Genomic DNA, 18358 nt, shown 5'->3' on the forward strand with positions numbered 1-18358 from the left:
TGGAGATGGCAGCAGCAGCATCAGGAGACCACAGAGTGGCAAGGTGACATAGTCTGGAGATGGCAGCAGCAGCATCAGGAGACCACAGAGTGGCAAGGTACATAGTGTGGAGATGGCAGCAGCAGCATCAAGAGGCCACAAAGTGACCCGGTGGGTGGCAATACCAGTACCCACTGACGAAGGTGGGTGAAAGAAGGAGCACTTGGCATCTGTTATGTGGCATCAAGCGGGGACTTGACTCCGAGGGGCTCTCGCTTCTGGCTCCAAGCGCCAGGCACGCCGGGTGCGACCCGCTCAGGGAACAGTGACAGGTGGGCCGGGTGGGTGAGCAGAAGGGCAAAAGCTCGCTTGATCTTGATTTTCAGTATGAATACAGACCGTTAAACTGGGGCCTCTTGATCCTTGTAACTTTTGAAATCAGGGCAGGAGGTTTCAGAAAATTTACCACAGGGATAACTGGCCACAGAGTGGCACAATGACGGAGTCTGGAGGTGGCGGCAGCATCAGGAGGCTACAGAGTGGCACAATGACAGAGTCTGGAGTTGGGGGCAGCAGCAGGAGGCTACAGAGTGGTACAATGACAGAGTCTGGAGGTAGCGGCAGCATCAGGATTTTCAGTATGAATACAGACCGTGAAAGTGGGGTCTCTTGATCCTTTTAACTTTTGGGTTAGGAGCAGGAGGTGTCAGAAAATATACCACAGGGATAACTGGCCTCAAAGTGGCACGATGACAGAGTCTATAGGTGGTGGCAGCAGCAGCATGAGACAGAGACCACAGAGTGGCACAATGACAGAGTCTGGAGTTGGCGACAGCATCAGGAGGCTACAGAGTGGCCCAATGATATAGTGTGGAGGTGGCGACAGCATCAGCAGGCCACAGAGTGGCACAATGACATAGTGTCGAGGTGGCGGCAGCATCAGGAGACCACAGAGTGGCACAATGACAGAGTCTGGAGTTGGCGACAGCATCAGGAGGCTACAGAGTGGCCCAATGATATAGTGTGGAGGTGGCGGCAGCATCAGGAGACCACAGAGTGGCAAGGTGACATAGTGTGAAGATAGCAGTAGCAGCATCAGAAGACCACAGAGTGGCAAGGCGACAGAGTGGGGCGGTGGGTGGCAATGCTAGTACCCGCTGACGAAGGTGGGTAAAAGAAAGAGCATCTGGCATCTGATGTGTGGCATCAGGCGGGTGGCAGCATCAGAGTAGTAGACTGGTCTCTTTTGTCAAGGTTTGGGTCAGGGCGCATGGATCATCTAATCAGATGCATCAGGCATTGGTGGGTGGAAATCCTGGCTGATTTATGCCTGATTCATCCTGACAAAGGTCAGTCTCTCCACATTTTGGGTGGACAGGCCAGTTCTTCTTGGGGTAACTATGGCCCCCGCCGCACTAAACACCCGCTCTGATGCCACACTACTGGCCGGGCAGGACAGCTTTTCCAGGGCAAACTCGGCCAATTGCGCCAACAAATCCAGTTTGGCTGCCCAGTAGCCCAGCGGATTTACAATGACGGCTGGCAGGGTCCACTCCAAGTATGCCACCACCTGCTGGTTCAGGTTCTGCTCTATGTCTAGCTGCTGGTCAGTAGTTTTTTCACTATGTGGGTGAAGAAAGCTGCTCTTCAGTGACTCTAGACTCAGGTTGCTGCTGATGGAGCTGGTACTGCTCCTGCCACCCCTCCCCAGCAGCCATGGCAGTGGAACGTGAGTGCAGAGGGCCCAGATAGATAGAGTGGACGATGGCACAGATAGGCAGCAGCCAACTGACTACATAGTCTCTGTAGTAGTTCAGTTTGTCCCCCCTCTCAACGGGTGTAAAAAAGGCTCCCATTATGGGCCGGTAGCGAGGGTCCAACAAGGTGGAGAGCCAGAAGTCATCCCTCTGCCGAATCGTGACAATTCGGCTGTCACTGCGCAAGCAAGTGAGCATGCAGCGGGCCATTTCTGCAAGCGACTCGGAGGGACTCCCTGCTTCCATCTCCACTGCATACTGCCACGGTGTGTCTGGGTCCTCTGCCTCGTCTTCCTCATCTCCCTCTTGCTCCTCTGGCTGCCCCTCCTCTCCTGTCACCTGAGTGGAAAACCACCCATTTCACTATACATTGCCTTTGCTCCAATGTCCTCTTTCTCCTCCAGTTCAGCCCCCACAGGGCTCATGTGGTCGTGAGATCTAGGCGCCAGGTTTCCAGTCCCTTGACCGGTTTTACCAGCATCTGTTCGAGGACATGAAGCAGTGGAATGACATTGTTCATCCCGTGGTCCTGGCTACTGACAAATAACGTGGCCTCCTCAAAGGGTCTGAACAAACGGCAGGTGTCACGCATGAGCTGCCACTGGCTCACATCGAAGTTACACATGGGAGTACTCCTATCAGATTGAGGACGTGTGCCATGCAGGGTGCACGGCTTAGCCTTCTTTGACGCACCGCAGACACAATGTTCTTCCTGTTGTCGGTCACCATGGCTCTGATTTTAAGTTGTGGCGGAAAAAACCATGATTCAATTTCTTGATGAATCACATGGAGTAGTTCCTCCCCTGTGTGACTCTGTTCGCCTAGGCAAACCAGGTGCAGAACAGCGTGACACCGCCGTGCCCTGCACATGTGGTATGCTGGAGGGGCACTGTAAATTGTCCCTGCAATGGAGGCTGAGGACACGGTGGAAGATGAGGAGGCAGAGGCGGTCGTTGTCGCAGGACCAGCGGCGTGCGAATGTGGTTCCGGAAGCAATGTCACCTGGCCAAGTTGCTGGTGTGGCTGTGCAGGAATCACATTCACCCAGTGGGCTGTAAAGGACATGTATTGTCCTTGACCGTAGTTACAGCTCCACACGTCGGCGTTGCCGTGCACTTTGGCAGACACCGACTGGCTCAAGGACTGGCCCACCTTCTGTTCTACATAATTGTGCAGGGCTGGTACTGCCTTTTTCGCAAAGAAATGATGGCTTGGGACTCCCCACCTCGGCTCGGCACAAGCCATCACTTCTCTGAAAGGTGCAGAGTCCACCACTTGGAAAGGGAGGGACTGCAGCGCCAGCAACTTGGGCAGGAGCACATTCATCTTTTGCGCCGTTGGATGAGTGCATGTATACTGTTGTCTCTTGGCAATCGCATCGGTGATGGATTGCTGGCCGAATGCCTTATGAGGAGTAGGAGGAGCAGGAGCATCTGGACCAGCAGAAGATGGAAATGACATACAGCTCCCTTCGGCTGAGGTGGTGGAGCCTTGACTGCCTGAAAGCTGGTGCGTGCCACTGGGTGATACAGCAGTTGCTGCGGCAGGCTGGACCACTACATCGGAGCCACGGCTCTCCCAGGCCACTTTATAGTGACGCTGAATATGTTGACGCAGGGCCGTGGTGCCACATTGGCACCCTGGCCAAGCTTCACCTTCTGCCCACATATTCTACATATGACCATGTTAACCTCCTCATGCGGCTTAGCTCTGCTGCGACCTCTGCCTGCGCGAGAAACATTTAGGCCTCTGCCACTCCTCTGTGTATGGCCTGCCACTTCTCTGTCTGACATACTTTTACTTGAACTAAATAAATTTAAAGCAAATTAAAACACATCTAAAAGCGACAAATATATTTTTATTTTCGTACAGAAATAGGCCACTAAACGCTTTTACCACAACTAACTGCAACAGTGAACTGCCTATATATTTTTCTTTTTGTACTCAAATAGGTCACTAAATGCTTTCACCACATATAACTGCAGAAGTGAACTGAGAATATATTTTTAGTTTTGTACTGAAATATGTCACTAAAGGCTTTCACCACAAATAACTGCAACAGTGAACTGCATATATATTTTTCTGGATATATAAATTGCTGGAATGACAGAGCTGTATAATGGGTATTTGGATTGCCAAATAATTTTTCCCTGCACTTGTAAATCGCTTTTCGAGCACTGTCCCTAGCGCCTTCTGACGTCTCTCCCTGCACTAAGATGCTGTGAAATGATTCCTCCCTATCCTTTCCCTGCACTTTTAAATCGTTTTTTCAGTTTTTCCTATCCTATTAGGTTTTTCCTATCACTCTCCCTAGCGCTTGCACACGTCTCTCCCTGCACTCAGAACGCTGTAAAATGTCTTAATCCAAGATGGCTGAGGCTATTTATAGGGCTGTGACATCACAGAGCTGGCTGGCTGCTGATTGGCTGCATGCATCGTATTATGGGTCATCCCGCCTTCCCAGAGTTCCTTGCCCCATGTCCTCACTCGTGTAGCTGCCATTTTAGAAAAAATTGCCATTAGTTAACACAAATCATGAGAAAATTTGGATTTGTTGCGAATCGATTTTTTTCTGAAATTCGGTTCCAATTCCACTTAGTCGGCTTCGATTCGCTCATCTCTAATGCTAACTAAGGCTTGTATAGTGCAAGAAGCAGCCATTGGGTATTTTAGAATTTCTCTGAGAGTTGCACAGTCTCACCTTTGGTTAAATTTGCTGTAATGCCCACTCCTAAAAACAGTTTGGCAACTGTCTTCAGTGTGTAAATGTAAAGAAATCCTTTTGATTATAGAAAGATGAACTACAAATTATTTGAAATTTTGCCTTTAACAAAGTAGTTGTATTGATTTTGCAGCACTAATATAAGACCTTTTAATAAGGAATAGCCCCTCATAGCTAAACATGTCCCCAAATCACTTAGCAAGATATTTCTGTGTTTAAAATGCCCTTATAACCCTTCTTAGATTCATCGGCAGCAACAGTTGCTTTTCTAAGATCATTGTTCATGTCTTTCCCTCCTGGCATGCAACAAACACTTTAAGACCTGCTAAAGAGCAGATGATTTTTCATTACAACCCCATTTGCAAAAATATAGAATTTAAAATGTGTGTGCCCTCTTTTTCGTTGGCCGATGTATTACATTTTCTAACCAACCAGAAACCCAGCATACATCAGCTAAAAGTATGCAGACCCTGGGTTTCAGGATGATATGATAGTTTAAGGGGTTACATATGGCTTCATCGCACTCATAACTTTTTGCAGTCACAACCACAAATTTACTAGTTGAAGAATAAGCACAATAAACATAAATATTTGAATGTGAGATTTTCTGCTTGTACATACTGTTCTCCAGCAGTTTAAGATCACATGTTCCATGATTTCTAAGTTGACCAGTGGATGGGCCAGTAGGTGGGGTTTATTACAGACAATGGTGTATACAGGACACTGTGTATTGGCACTATTCCTTTAGAGTAGGATTCTCACAATAGTCAGCCAATGAATAAGCAACCCATTTATTTTATATTTGTTCTTGGCTTTAGACACATTTTAAATGTATTCTTTTTACAGGTCATTGAAGAAAGACTAATACAAAGGCCAAAGCTGCACATTTTTGAATCTCAGACACGATCCTACTCCTAAGCAAGCCCAGGACACCAAACCAGCATAATATCACGTCTTCCCTCCACAAAGCCAACTGTTGGACCTATGTCCTCACTTCTGTTCTCCTCACCCCACCAGACATAAGTTCCCGAATATCTATACCAGATAAGCCCGACTACCTAAGAGACACAAATAATGGCAAAAAATGCTTGCCCTCACCACTCCTTACCTTTCATTAAAGTCCCCCCCCCCAATCCCCCACAAAAAATGAGGCCTGACATACAACTGAAACCCCTTGGATTCCCATCTCCCAATTCTTCTGATGGCCTCCTCACCAAGACCCCACCTGGCTGCCTCAGTAGCTGCCCCACAAACCCTGTGCTGCCACCCGCAACTTTCCCAAACATTTCTCAAAACCTGCTATAAATTTAAACTTATACAGAAATTTCCCATCCGCATGTACCAAAAAGGGGCCTTCAACCCTCTGTCGCAGCCTCCGCAGATCCACCACTGCACTCACCACGCAGACCGTTGACCCCGCCATCCTAAACAACAGCACCTTAAAGCCCCTCCCCATTGGTCAGTCTTCGACTGCCAAATAACCAAACTTACCTGGTCCGAAGAACACACAACATCCCGCGCCAAAATGCCCCCAGCCCAATTCTGCCATGGGCTAATCAATTCACCAATACGCATTGCTTCAAAGAACGCCATCACAAAAGCTGCCTTAGACAGCACTCGTTCATATTCACATGAACATTCTCCAACCCCAACCATCTCCAACCCCCCAACCAACTCCTGTAGCCTCTCAAAGGACACTGTCCGCTGTGCAATGGGGGCACACTTTTCCCATCTATACCCCTTCACCACCTGCCATACCACAAAATCACCCACCAACTAAAACCACAACAAAATGGGAATGTGACGAGTAATACCGGTAATAAAAATATTATGCTGCAAGAATTCTAAAACCAAATGCCTCAAAAGCCACACCGCCGGCCCAGATGACACAGAGAATCTATTAATAGCATGAACCATCTCCAGATTGTCACAGTGGAACTAGCCCTTTTTGTTAGTCAACTCCAGCCCCCACAACTTTGGGGCTCTTTTCCTTCTTCCCTTTCATCCCTGACCCCACTTCATTGCCCTTTGCCTGGTACACTTTCTCACTTTTATTATCATATGTTGTTTTTTTTTAGAGATTGGTAGTAGATTGGTTTTCACAGATCATTTAACATTCTGCTAAACCTTTGTAGATCAGTATTACTTGGATTGAGAAGAAGTGGGGGTGACTAACAAAAGCTTTTCTGAAAATTTGAGAGAGAGTAGTTGCAAGAACATGAATAGGGCTACAATCATTTTAAACTTTACAATACCCTAATATATTCTGTTGATGACATCTAGTGGCAAAAAATCAAACTGGATTTCAAGTGACCATCTGTAAAGTGGACAAGTGGACATCTGTGAAGACAACAATCCTTGGATGGTGTATGATAATTGGATGATGTAATCCCTCTGTACTGGCAGGTGTTACATTGCCCCCTGCATGTGGCTTTGTGTGCAGGGTGGATTCACACATAGCCGATTTCTCAACTATATGGTTAATGCACCATACAATTTAGAGCTGAAGCAAAAAGCTACCATGATCCAGGGAGTATTTTTTTTTTGACAAAAGAGACTTTGAGCCTGATTTATTAAAGCTCTCTAAGGCTGGAGAGGAAAAACTTTCATGAGTGAAGCTGGGTGATCAAGCAAACCTGGAATGTATCTGGTCCAGTATTGAAAACATTTGCAAACAGATAGATAATAAGTTTTAGGAAATCCATTCAAGACATTCCAGGTTTGCTTGATCACCCAAATTCACTTATGCAAGTGTTTCTTCTACAGCCTTGCAGAGCTTTCATAAATCAGGTCTATTGTGTAAAACAGTTTAAAAAACTTGTAAAACAACCATTATCTCTGTATTACTTTATCAGCCTCTCATATCATTGTAGAGGAATATTGGCCCACTCTTCTTTACAACATTGCTTAAGTTGATAGAGGTTGGTGAACGTTCATTTATGCATGACCTCTTAAGGTCCAACCCCAACATTTTGAACAGGTATAGGTTTGGACTTTGGGCCATCCCAATACCCTGATTCTTTCCTTTTCAGACATATACATGTTGTAGATTTGCTAGGGTGTTTGGGATCCTTTTGCATAACCCAATCTTGTCCACACTTTAGCTGTTGCACAGGTTGACTGACATTTGACTCTAGAACACTTTGATATACAGGAGAGCAAAAGAAGACCAAATCATCACCCCCCTACCACCATGCTTGACAATTATTTGTAAAGTTTGTGATGATATGCTTTGTTTAGTTTTTGCCAAATGTGGCTCTGTGCATTATCTCCAGACATCCCTACTTAAGTCTCTTTGGTCATTGGGGAAAAGACATTGCTTGGGAAGTCCTATGTATTTTTCAGGTTCAACTCTGCACAGTTAAGCCATGCTACCATGTGCTTTATAGATACTTTTAAGGACTGTCATTTTAACATGCTAACTAAGGGCTGTAGAGTGTGTGATGCAGCCAATGGATCTTTTGGAATTTCTCTGAGCATTTCACAGTCCGACCTTTGGTTGAATTTGCTGTAATGTCTACTCGTAAAAAAGTTGGAAACTGTCTTCAATGTGTGAATGTTGTAGAAAAATCCTTTATACTGTAGAAAGATGAACTACAAATTATTTGAAAATGCCCTTATAACAAAGTAGTTGTAGTGACTTTGCAGCACTAATAATGGACCCTTTATTACTGAATAGCCCCTCATAGTTAAACATGTCCCCCAAACACTTAGCAAGATATTTGTGCGTTTAAAATGCCCTTATAACCTTTCTTAGATTCATCGGCAGCAACAGTTGTTTCTCTTAAATCATTGTTGATGGTTTTCCCTCCTGGCAAGCAACAAACACTTTAAGACCTGCTAAAGAGCAGATGATTTTTTATTTTAATCCCATTTGCAAAAGTTTAGAATTTAAAGTGGGTGTGCCTTCTTTTTCACATAGCCGATGTATTACATTTTCTAAGCAACCAGAAAACCAGTATACAGCAGCTAAAAGTATGCAGACCCGGGGTTCCAGGATGATATAAAAGTTTAAGGGGTTACATATGGCCTCATAGCACTCATAACGTTTTGCAGCCACATAACAATTGTAGGGAGGGGGAGTAATAGAAGAGGGGGAAGAAAGAGAGCCTTTTAAAGGCACTAACTTTAGTCTGATAAAATTCTTTACTTTATTTTGTAGTTTCATATATACGATAGTACCTAGTGTGAAGTCAGTTTATGTACAAATACATTGTGTACAATATTATAAAACAATCAAAAATGGTCGTCTCAAAACTATTTTCTAATATACATAGTTTTATTGAGAAATGTTTTTTTTAGATCACATAACAAATCTCAACCTGATGCATTTCGCCTAGATTGGCTTCATCAGGGGATATCAGAGCTTATTATACCGGAACTAGTGTTCACACAAAAGGAAAACAGCATGACATTAATGGTTTGTATTGTACTTGAGTCATCCGTTCATTACATATAAATGGTGAAAGATAGATACATTCCTCAAAATATGTATAAGCAAATGTAAAGAATATATAGAAAATATATAGCAAATATTCTTGATAATGTATTGATAACTAATCATAAAGGGGATAAAATATTTTTACTTACATTGCGTGTGTGTATCTGAATTATATTAATTAGTCTAAGTGGCTGTTCAAGAATGACATCCCAGTACTGATTGGGTTGCTTCAGGTTCTAATGCTATAACTGAGATTCGCAATGAAAAAATGTTGTAAGAAATAGCAATTGCCGTTGCTCATTGGAAGTCATAGGGGAAGGGCATCTTCCAGGCAGGGCTAGGAAGTTCCGGAAGTTCCCAGTGTTTCTGCGCCTGCTTGTTGAAACGCGCTCGATAGGCTGCCCACACGCCAGGGGAGGAGCACCCACCGGATATACTATTCTGTATGTAGAAGCACCAAAATCATAATATATAGAACATATTTCATTCATTTCTTTATCTGTATTAATCCATTGTATATCACTGTTATGTGCAATTATATATTTTTATTTTTTACTTGTACCAACTAGAAAAGCATGAGTTGTCACATTGTTATAGGCAGTCTGCTTGAATTGTCACACTAATCATAGGCAGATTTATCACATTATTAAACTGCATATAACCTTTCTTTTTAACTAATTTGCATTATTATGTTGCCATTTAGGCTAACTGCTTTATTATCAAGTACAAACTAATCATTTGAATATGAACTGTGATTATGTAAAGAACCATGGCTTTCCAATATAATTTCAGTGGTGTCTTTGCTTGCCCATCAAGGGAGGGGGAGGATCGTTTTCTTGAATCATTCCCACGCATCGGGAAACCTGATGTCCTGGCAGAGGGGAGATAATGGAACAAGAAAGTTCTTTGGTTTTTGGTCAAAGAGTATCAGTAAGCTTGATAGGGTAAAGTCCTATATAAAAATTAGAGTGTACATGTAAATAAACCAGTTGTTATAATACATATGCAAACTTTAATGTTTTTCTAACCCCTAGGTAGGTATACAGGTAAAAGAAAGATTATGTGAGTATACACTGTCATAGATAATTTGTATGTCTCTCGCCCCATATCGTGCCCTCACCTGCCAAAACCTCCTATCTTAGGCAGGTCCAGGACATGAGAGACATGAGAAAAACCCAATGTCCTAATGAGGGAGAGAGATATGAATAGGGGCAGTCCCCCGAATTAACAGATCTGTCCCGTCAATGGTCCCCATAACAAACGTGTGGGACCTCCCGTCCCTCGTTGGGCACTGTGTGAACAGGGAGAGGAATGGTACCTGTAATAGTTAAATGATATAAAACGGTAACACTTCTTTAGCAAATATTGGAAAGCCATGGTCCTTTTACATCATCACAGTTCATATTCAAATGATTAGTTTGTACTTGATAATAAAGCAGTTAGCTTAAATGGCAACATCTCAATGCAAATTAGTTAAAAAGAAAGGTTATATGCAGTTTAATAATGTGATAAATCTTCTTATGAACAGTTTGACAATTCATGCATACTGCTTACAACAATGTGACAACTCGGGGAACTTCCGGGACAGACCATCTTCACGACAACAGTTATATAAGTACAATCTAATTGGATCAACATAAGAAAAATATATAGCAACACATAAACACTTTCCTGCAGTCTTATGGTTTCGTTTATTTACAGTACAGAACCTGATAACATTATCACTACGTCCTATTTATCTCATATTGTGACTTCCCAGAATACTATAATTAACTACTGTATTAGGAAAGTAAGCACAAGTTATATTACAATTACCTTTATAATTGAAGTCATACATCTATATAGACTTTTTTTTGGTCTATACCCATTCCAGAAAGGAGCACTTGAATATTAAAATAACTTCCTCTCCATTGCTGATGTCACTACCAAGTGTGGTTTGATTTATTACCTTTCCTTAATGAAATAAAAATCAATCAATTATTTCATATGCAGTAAGTTAAATTTTATCTGATAGCCTTTTAGAGAAACATTTGCACCTTTGCCAGTTTTACATCTATCCATTTCTAATCACACGCTATTTCTTACAACATTTATTCATTAGGAATCTCAGTTTGGGTGAATACTATAGTTGGTTGGTGTTGGTTATGGGACTTGTTATGTGTTCTAAAAAAAAAACTTCTCAACAAAACTTTGTGTATTAGAAAATAGTTTTGAGCTGACCATATTTGATTGTTTTAGAATATTGTACATAATGTATTTGTACATAAACTGACTTCACAATAGGTATTCATGTATATAAGAAACTACGAAATAAAGTAAACAATTTTATCAGACTAAAGTTAGTGCCTTTAAAAGCCTCTCTTTCTTCCCCCTCTTCTTTTTCTCTCTCCCTACAATTGGTATGTTTCATACATGAGGCTGGCACTCCGTCAGGGTCACTTGTAGGAAATCAAGTATCCTCTTTCTCCGTCAGAATAAACATAAATATTTGTATGTGGGATTTTCTGCTTGTGCATGCTGTTCTTCAGCAGTTTAAAGATCACATGTTCCATGATTTCCAAGTTGAACAGTGGATGGGCCACTAGGTGGGATTTATTACTGGCAAAGGTGTATACAGGACACTGTGTATTGGCAATATTCCTTTAGAGTAGGATTCTCACAATAATCAGCTAAATAAATAAACAACCTATTTATTTTATACATTTCTGACTTTTGTATCAATTACCATTGTTCCCAGCAATCTATTTGGACTACAGACCCTCCCCAGTAATATAGAAATAAGGAAAGGGGGTGCTCTGTATTCCTAACTATTTGTTTGAGGATGACGTATTCCTAACATACTTTTTGTTTGAGGATGACAATGCTAAATCTCTATAGATACAGTACTTTATGTGAACATTGTTTAGGAGTATGTTACTAGCAGGGCCACCAGGTAAACAGGAAAAAGCTCCTAAAATGAATACAGCAATCACATGTAAGGACTAGCAATTTATTACATTTTTGTTTTGGCCTTAGACACATTTTAAATGTATGCTTTTTACAGGTCATTGGAGAAAGATTAGTATAATATGCAAGCAACTGGCAATTTAAGGTAAATAGGTCAAAATTACAGAAAATTGATTTTATAAAATTATGCTTATAAGACCTAATGTATTTAATGCAAGTTGTCTTCAATCGCAATATATTTGTACACATAAAGATTTTTTTATTTTGTTCTTCTGGTTCAACGGTTCAAAAAGTTGGGAATTCCTTCATGGTATAGTAGGAATGTTTTATTGCTGCATTACACTTTTATACCAAGTTATAAATCTGATGTTCTCCTTTTCTAGCTCTTCTTGATTTTTATTTCTTGGTAACTTAAACATTCTTTTTAAAGAAGCTTTCACGTCTTTATTTCTTAAACTGTAAATCAAAGGATTCAGAATGGGGACAGCAATGGTGTTGAACAGAGAGAAAAGCTTATTGGAGTTCAAACTGACCATTGATTGTGGCCTCAGGTACTGAAGGACTAGTGTGGTGTAGAGCAGGATTACCACTGTGAGATGTGAGGAACACGTGTAAAAGGCTTTACGTCGACCGATGCTAGTTCGGATTTTCAAAATGGTCAAAATAATGTAAACATAGGAAATGAAAGTGAGCAGAAATAGAATGAACCCATCAATAAAACTCCCTACAACAATCATGTAAAGTTCCAAATTGAATGTGTCACTGCATGAAAGCTTTCTCACGGGAACAACATCACAGAAAAAGTGATTGATTACATTTGACTTATAACAAGCTGACCGATATAGCTCCATAAAGGTTGGTATATTTTCTGAGAAACTTAAAACCCAGCATACAACAGCTAAAATTGTACAGACCATTGGGTTCATGACCAAGGGATAGTGTAAGGGGTCACATATGGCCACATAGCGATCGTAACTCATTGCTGTCAAAATCATCAATTCATTGCAAGCCATGGATAAAAACATAAATATTTGTATCAAACAGCCAGTTATGGACACAGTTTTATCCCCAGAAATGAATGAAACCAATATTTTATGTAATGTAATTGTAGAGCAGGAAATGTCCATAATGGACAGATTGGCCAAGAAGAAGTACATTGGAGTATGAAGATGATGATCCATACATACAAGAACAAGAATGATAAAGTTACCACCAATAGTTAAAAGATAAATTATCAAAACCAGAATGAAAATTAGTAACTGTAGAGCAGGCTGGTCCGAGATACCAACAATTATAAAATATGTAATAACACTTGTATTTGATTGTTCCATAAATTGTTTTATAGTAGTAAAGGCATAAAGGCAGTCAATAAACATGGAATATTTTGAGATACTATTTTTTCAGCTCTAGATTTACCACTAGAACCATTGGGCAGTAAGTGAAAAAGAGATTTCTTCCATGTACAGCATTCAGTAACACATTTTCCACTAGTAGAAAAATATTTAGCTTCTAAAATGATAAATAATGCTGTTACAAAGGCTGATTAGGTAAAGCAACGTGTTCAGTATAAAGGACGATATGTTAGCAGAGGGTTCTCGTGTAAGTGCCAAAGATGAAAATTCTGGCCCTGGATTTATGGGTGCAAAACCAGTTTATGATCTGTGATATATGATCAGCAAAAGTTATATGAAGGTTTTCAGGTAATTCCACATTTCAGGAATGACTTTACATGGCTCTTTAGAAGGCTTTAAATATTGTAATAAACATTAAAGATATCATGAAATAAAACAAACTTGAAAAATGGATCGGCATAGTGAAGGAAAAATCTGAATTTATTTTAGACAAACATAGGATAATAGTGAAGAAAAATACATTGCACTTGAATGAACAGATTCAAGGTATTAGAAATGGCAGGTTATGAAATATATAGTGTGAAGCAATTGAAATGAACACATTGACATTATCTGCTAATTGTGTACAGTTGTTTATATTGTATTTAGAGGTTATTAAGTCATAGGAGAAATTCCCCATAGAGGAAGATTCTCAGAAGTAAAGGTACTTAAAATAAGCAACCTAGAATTGTTATATTAATTATCACGTTTATCTTAACCTTTTAAGGCAGATGATATGGCAGATATGCTAGAAAATCAATTTAACAATTCAGTTCAAGTACTGGTTTTGTTCAATAAAACATTTTTAATGAGCAAGGAGCACAACATAATGTTGTCATTAACATATGTCACTGCTCCAATTATATCAATATATTAAAGTTTCTGTTCTAGACCTGTTAAACCAACATTTCTCAATGCTTGGACCATATCTGAGCATCATTAAAGTCAATATTGAAGACAATTAAAGTCAATATTGAAGACATTCAGGTTGCTTGCTATGATCAAATGGAGGAAGAACGCAAAAAGAAGTTTTTTTTTGGCAAAAACATATATTTTTTGTAATAATGATGATTACTTCTCATAATACATAACAGATCAATGCTTTGAAACAACTGGAAACATGGGTCCAGATCATTATCATTTCGGCCCTGTAGGGGCACTAGACAATAGGCTACTAACAGGAATATACAACATAATAACAATCATGTCCCATATAATGACAATAGTGTCGCATATGGAGACCACTCCCCTTAGGGAGGAAGAACTTAAGATGAGCACCCCAAAAAAGGAGACATTCTGGTCCCATGGTATCAGCACAGAGACTGCAGCCGCCATCTGTGTGTATTGCTCACTGTTTGGGATGTGGTCTCCCACATTTTTGACTTGTCTGGGACATTGATCCCCTCAGATGCTTTACACACAACATACGATATTTCCTGAAGGAATATATACTGCCAAGTAATCGTGCTCAACCTCGCTAAAACGTAATGTTACCACCGAAGCCTAAATCAGGCAAAACGCATTGTGTAACCTACCCTACGTATGCGACACTGTTGTCATTATATGGGACATGATTTTTAATATGTTGTATATTCCTGTCAGTAGCTTATTGTTTAGTGCCCCTACAGGGCTGAAATGAACTGGACCCGTGTTTCCAGTTGTTTCAAAGCATGCATCTGTTATGTATTATGAGAAGTAATCATTAATACAAAATATATATGTTTTTGCCAACCCCTTCTTTTTGCATTCTTCCTCCATTTGACTATTTCCAGGGTTGGCAAATAGGTTCATTTATAGGGACTGTATATTTCCATTTCCACTAGATAAATACGCAAGCACTTTAGCTCTGCTTGCTATGATCTCGGGATGCTCTACAGCAGCCAATTGCAACAAAATGCCATGGGAAGAAGACCAAATGTCTGAGGAACATTGAGAAATGTATTCAGGAAAGAACTTTTATTAAAAATATCAGCAGGTATATTCACCAAGTTAAATCCTGCTTGTCTAAGCACTAAACTCTTTACAAAGACACCTATCTAGAAATGGTTCCCCTGGGACACCCCAGGCAAACAAAAAATCTAAATAAATATTCTGCTTGTTAAAGTGCAACTCGCATTAGTGTAGGATTTCCTTTTCAGTTAGGAATCCCAGCTTTGGCCCTAGAACACCAAGAACTGCATCTAGAGAACTACTCCCAACCACTTTTTATTCAGGCTACAACTGCAGCTGGTTACCTGGTCAATTAGCCAAGAAACAAGGTTGAACAAATGGATTGGGGACCCACCATGTCTTCTCTTACTCCATTTCAGGAAGCCCATATGCAGTTCCTACCAGTCAGCCAAAAGAACTTTCCCTGAGACTTTACTTGACATATAAAGGATCCTGGGAGAAATATACTTGCCTTACAACACTTCCCAAGCTACAACCTCAAAATTGGCATACCATTAAATGACCTTTAACACCACAGCTAGCCTGGCATTTTCAGTTTAATAATAGCAGCACGGGTCTTCCTACTAGTAACAATAAACACACACTATGTTAGGGGTGTGTCCTCTGGCAGGTGATGCTGGATTACCTGAGGCCCGAAGTCGAAATGTCTCCTGCTCTTCACCAACTCAGTCTTTGCTCAGAAAACCCAGGTCATGACACCCAGGATCTCCCAAAAGATTCAGTGTGGCAGAGTACAGCTAATTAAAGTCTCAGGTAGCAAGCTGAGGTTCCAGATACCAGAGCCTAGAACAAGAGAGGTATAGCTAAAACTAGCAGACAATAGCAGGACAAGATTGGAACAAGAAACTAGTTACCTCATTGGCTGCAGCACATACTTTGGAATCCCATTCAACTGTGCAAAACCCCTGAGTGCGGGGGATACTGTAAAAGACACATGTATAGTGAGGCTGAGGATGGTATAAGCTGTTGGACAACATAGAAACCAAAAGCTTCTCAACATTATTGGTTACAAGCAGACAGTGTCTGTTGTGTCAAAGTAAACGTGTAAAGGTTTTGTTCTCTGCGTTGCGCAGATTGGAACATATCTTTCACCATATGGCTTGATGAATTGAGAGAGAATATACTGGCACTTGTTTACTGATAACCAAATGCCTGCTTGTAGGAATGGTGGAGTGACTTTAGCAGTGTTTGTGCTTTGTACCCCCTCTTCCATATCTCTAGTAACCATATTACTAACACACCAACCACCCTATTCAAAAAAACCAACTCGTTTTGATATTGTTGCTTTTGTTCTCTCATCATATCCCTCTACTACTTTATAGATAGTAGGATCTTTTGGGCAGGGTCTTCCCCTGGCTAAACTTGTGATATTGTGGAAATTATTATGTCCTGATCTCCCTTTTAAATATAAAATTGTCTTCTTTTAAAAATGCTATGAAAATGAAAGTGTTCATTGTGAAGTTTTCATTGTGTCTGAATGTTACCTCTTGTGCCTTAATGTTCCGGCGCCCTGTTGGTAATGTTTGCACTGCCTTCTCTTGGTTTCTCTCTTATCAGACTGCTCATTCCAACACTTGGGCTTTCATTAGGTTGATGTTTGGCTTTGTATCTGTGTCAAATTCAACCCCAACTGAATTGTGGTGAACTGTTAGACCCTCTTTTACATTGTGTGTCCCTATTGGGGAGATCTACCCTTCTAGATAGATGTGAAAAATAAGCTTCTGGGCCAATAGTTTTATACACACCTGAAATGTAGTTAATTTATATGCCAGGACTGTTTTGTGGGGTGATATAACCATGCTCCTGACACTCAGATTTTTACGATTTTTTGATAAAGCTCCAATAGGTCTGTACAATGGTCATATGGAAAACAATTGGCATGTTGAGGCACTGTAAAAGCTCTTTCTGCATTGAGTTGTCTTTAGTTTTATTTGTGCTACAAGTCTAAGTCTAATTTTTTTCCAGAATTTTCTGCAGTCTACCCAAGTATAGAAACATTCTTTACCACTGACTAAATTATTGGAAAAAAATCCTAGCATTCCAATAGTGCAGATCAGTAATTTTATCAAAACTAAGGTTGACAACAAGAAAGATAAAAAGAGTCAAAGAAAAAAAATTCCTACATAAACATTTAAACAGTTGATCCCTTCATTTCTTATTGTGGATAATAAAACACTGTGGAGTAATTAAACATTTTTCAAGATTCTCATTTTGATCATCACCCTTTATATACCGTTGATTATTATACTATTTTGTGGAGTATCAGTGTAAAAGGAGAAAAAGGCTTCCATATGTCATCAAATCGGTTCAAAGACTCTTTAAGCGAGTAAGTTTATCATTTACCATGATCCAATTCAATTTGATGAAAATAGGGTCCAAAGGTATTATGTTTTCTATGCTCTGGAAATAGTAATCCTACCAGTTAGTAGAATCAAATTGATCAATTTTAACTTTGGTTTAGGTAAAACCACATTTAATTTCCCAAATAATGCAGCTTCTACGGAGCCTTGGACCTCTAAACCTAGTACTTCAGGTAATAGTTTAAACACTTCCAACAAGAAACATTTGGCTTTCGGGCACGACCGCCAAGTATGTAAGATAGAACCTCTAGTTTTGCAACCCGAAAACATAATGGAGAGGTTGTCCCCGAGTATTTTGGCAGTCTTTCGGGTACCATGTACCACCTCATTAACACTTTATAGTTGGCCTCTATTAAAGCAGAATTCAGGGGAACCTTTGACAGTGAGAGGGCCACTTTCCTCCATTCCTCCATCTCCCATGTTATGCCCAGATCAGATTCCCAATCAGTCATGTATTCCAGCCTTCCGACTGGAGCGGCTAGGGCTTTGTAAATGCAGGAGATATGACCTTTTGTGCACTCAATAGAAGAGCAGGACTTCTCAAATGCTGTCATTTGTAGAGGTTTTAATGCATGTCTTATTTTAATATTAGCAAATGAGTACAGCTGTCTGTAGCGAAAGTATTCCTTAACTGGTATTCCTTGTTTACTAGACAGGAGACCCCAAAAGACAATCCCCTGTTTGTCTGTTATATCTTTCAATCTCTCAAAGCCCTTTAAGGTCCACCAGCCGAAAGATTCTGGGTTCAGGCCTGGAGCAAATTCTGGATTATTCCAGAGAGGTGTTAGAGGGGCATGGTCTGATGTAGTGTT

The 18358-nt window shown here is 40.7% G+C and overlaps 1 protein-coding gene across 1 annotated transcript; it reads right to left on the bottom strand.

The window, feature by feature from the left end:
• Positions 1-12171: 12171 nt before the first annotated feature.
• On the bottom strand, positions 12172-13176 carry LOC140343933 (olfactory receptor 5AR1-like). Its single transcript, XM_072430835.1, has one exon. The coding sequence runs from the start codon at positions 13174-13176 to the stop codon at positions 12172-12174; it is 1005 nt and encodes a 334-aa protein (XP_072286936.1).
• Positions 13177-18358: the final 5182 nt, after the last annotated feature.

Source organism: Pyxicephalus adspersus, chromosome Z (genome assembly GCF_032062135.1).
Source record: "Pyxicephalus adspersus chromosome Z, UCB_Pads_2.0, whole genome shotgun sequence".
In the NCBI taxonomy this organism is placed as follows: Eukaryota; Metazoa; Chordata; class Amphibia; order Anura; family Pyxicephalidae; genus Pyxicephalus; species Pyxicephalus adspersus.

Bases quoted from the DNA above. Each gene is read 5' to 3' on its own strand.
- LOC140343933 (XM_072430835.1), bottom strand. From the start codon at position 13,176: ATGGAACAATCAAATACAAGTGTTATTACATATTTTATAATTGTTGGT.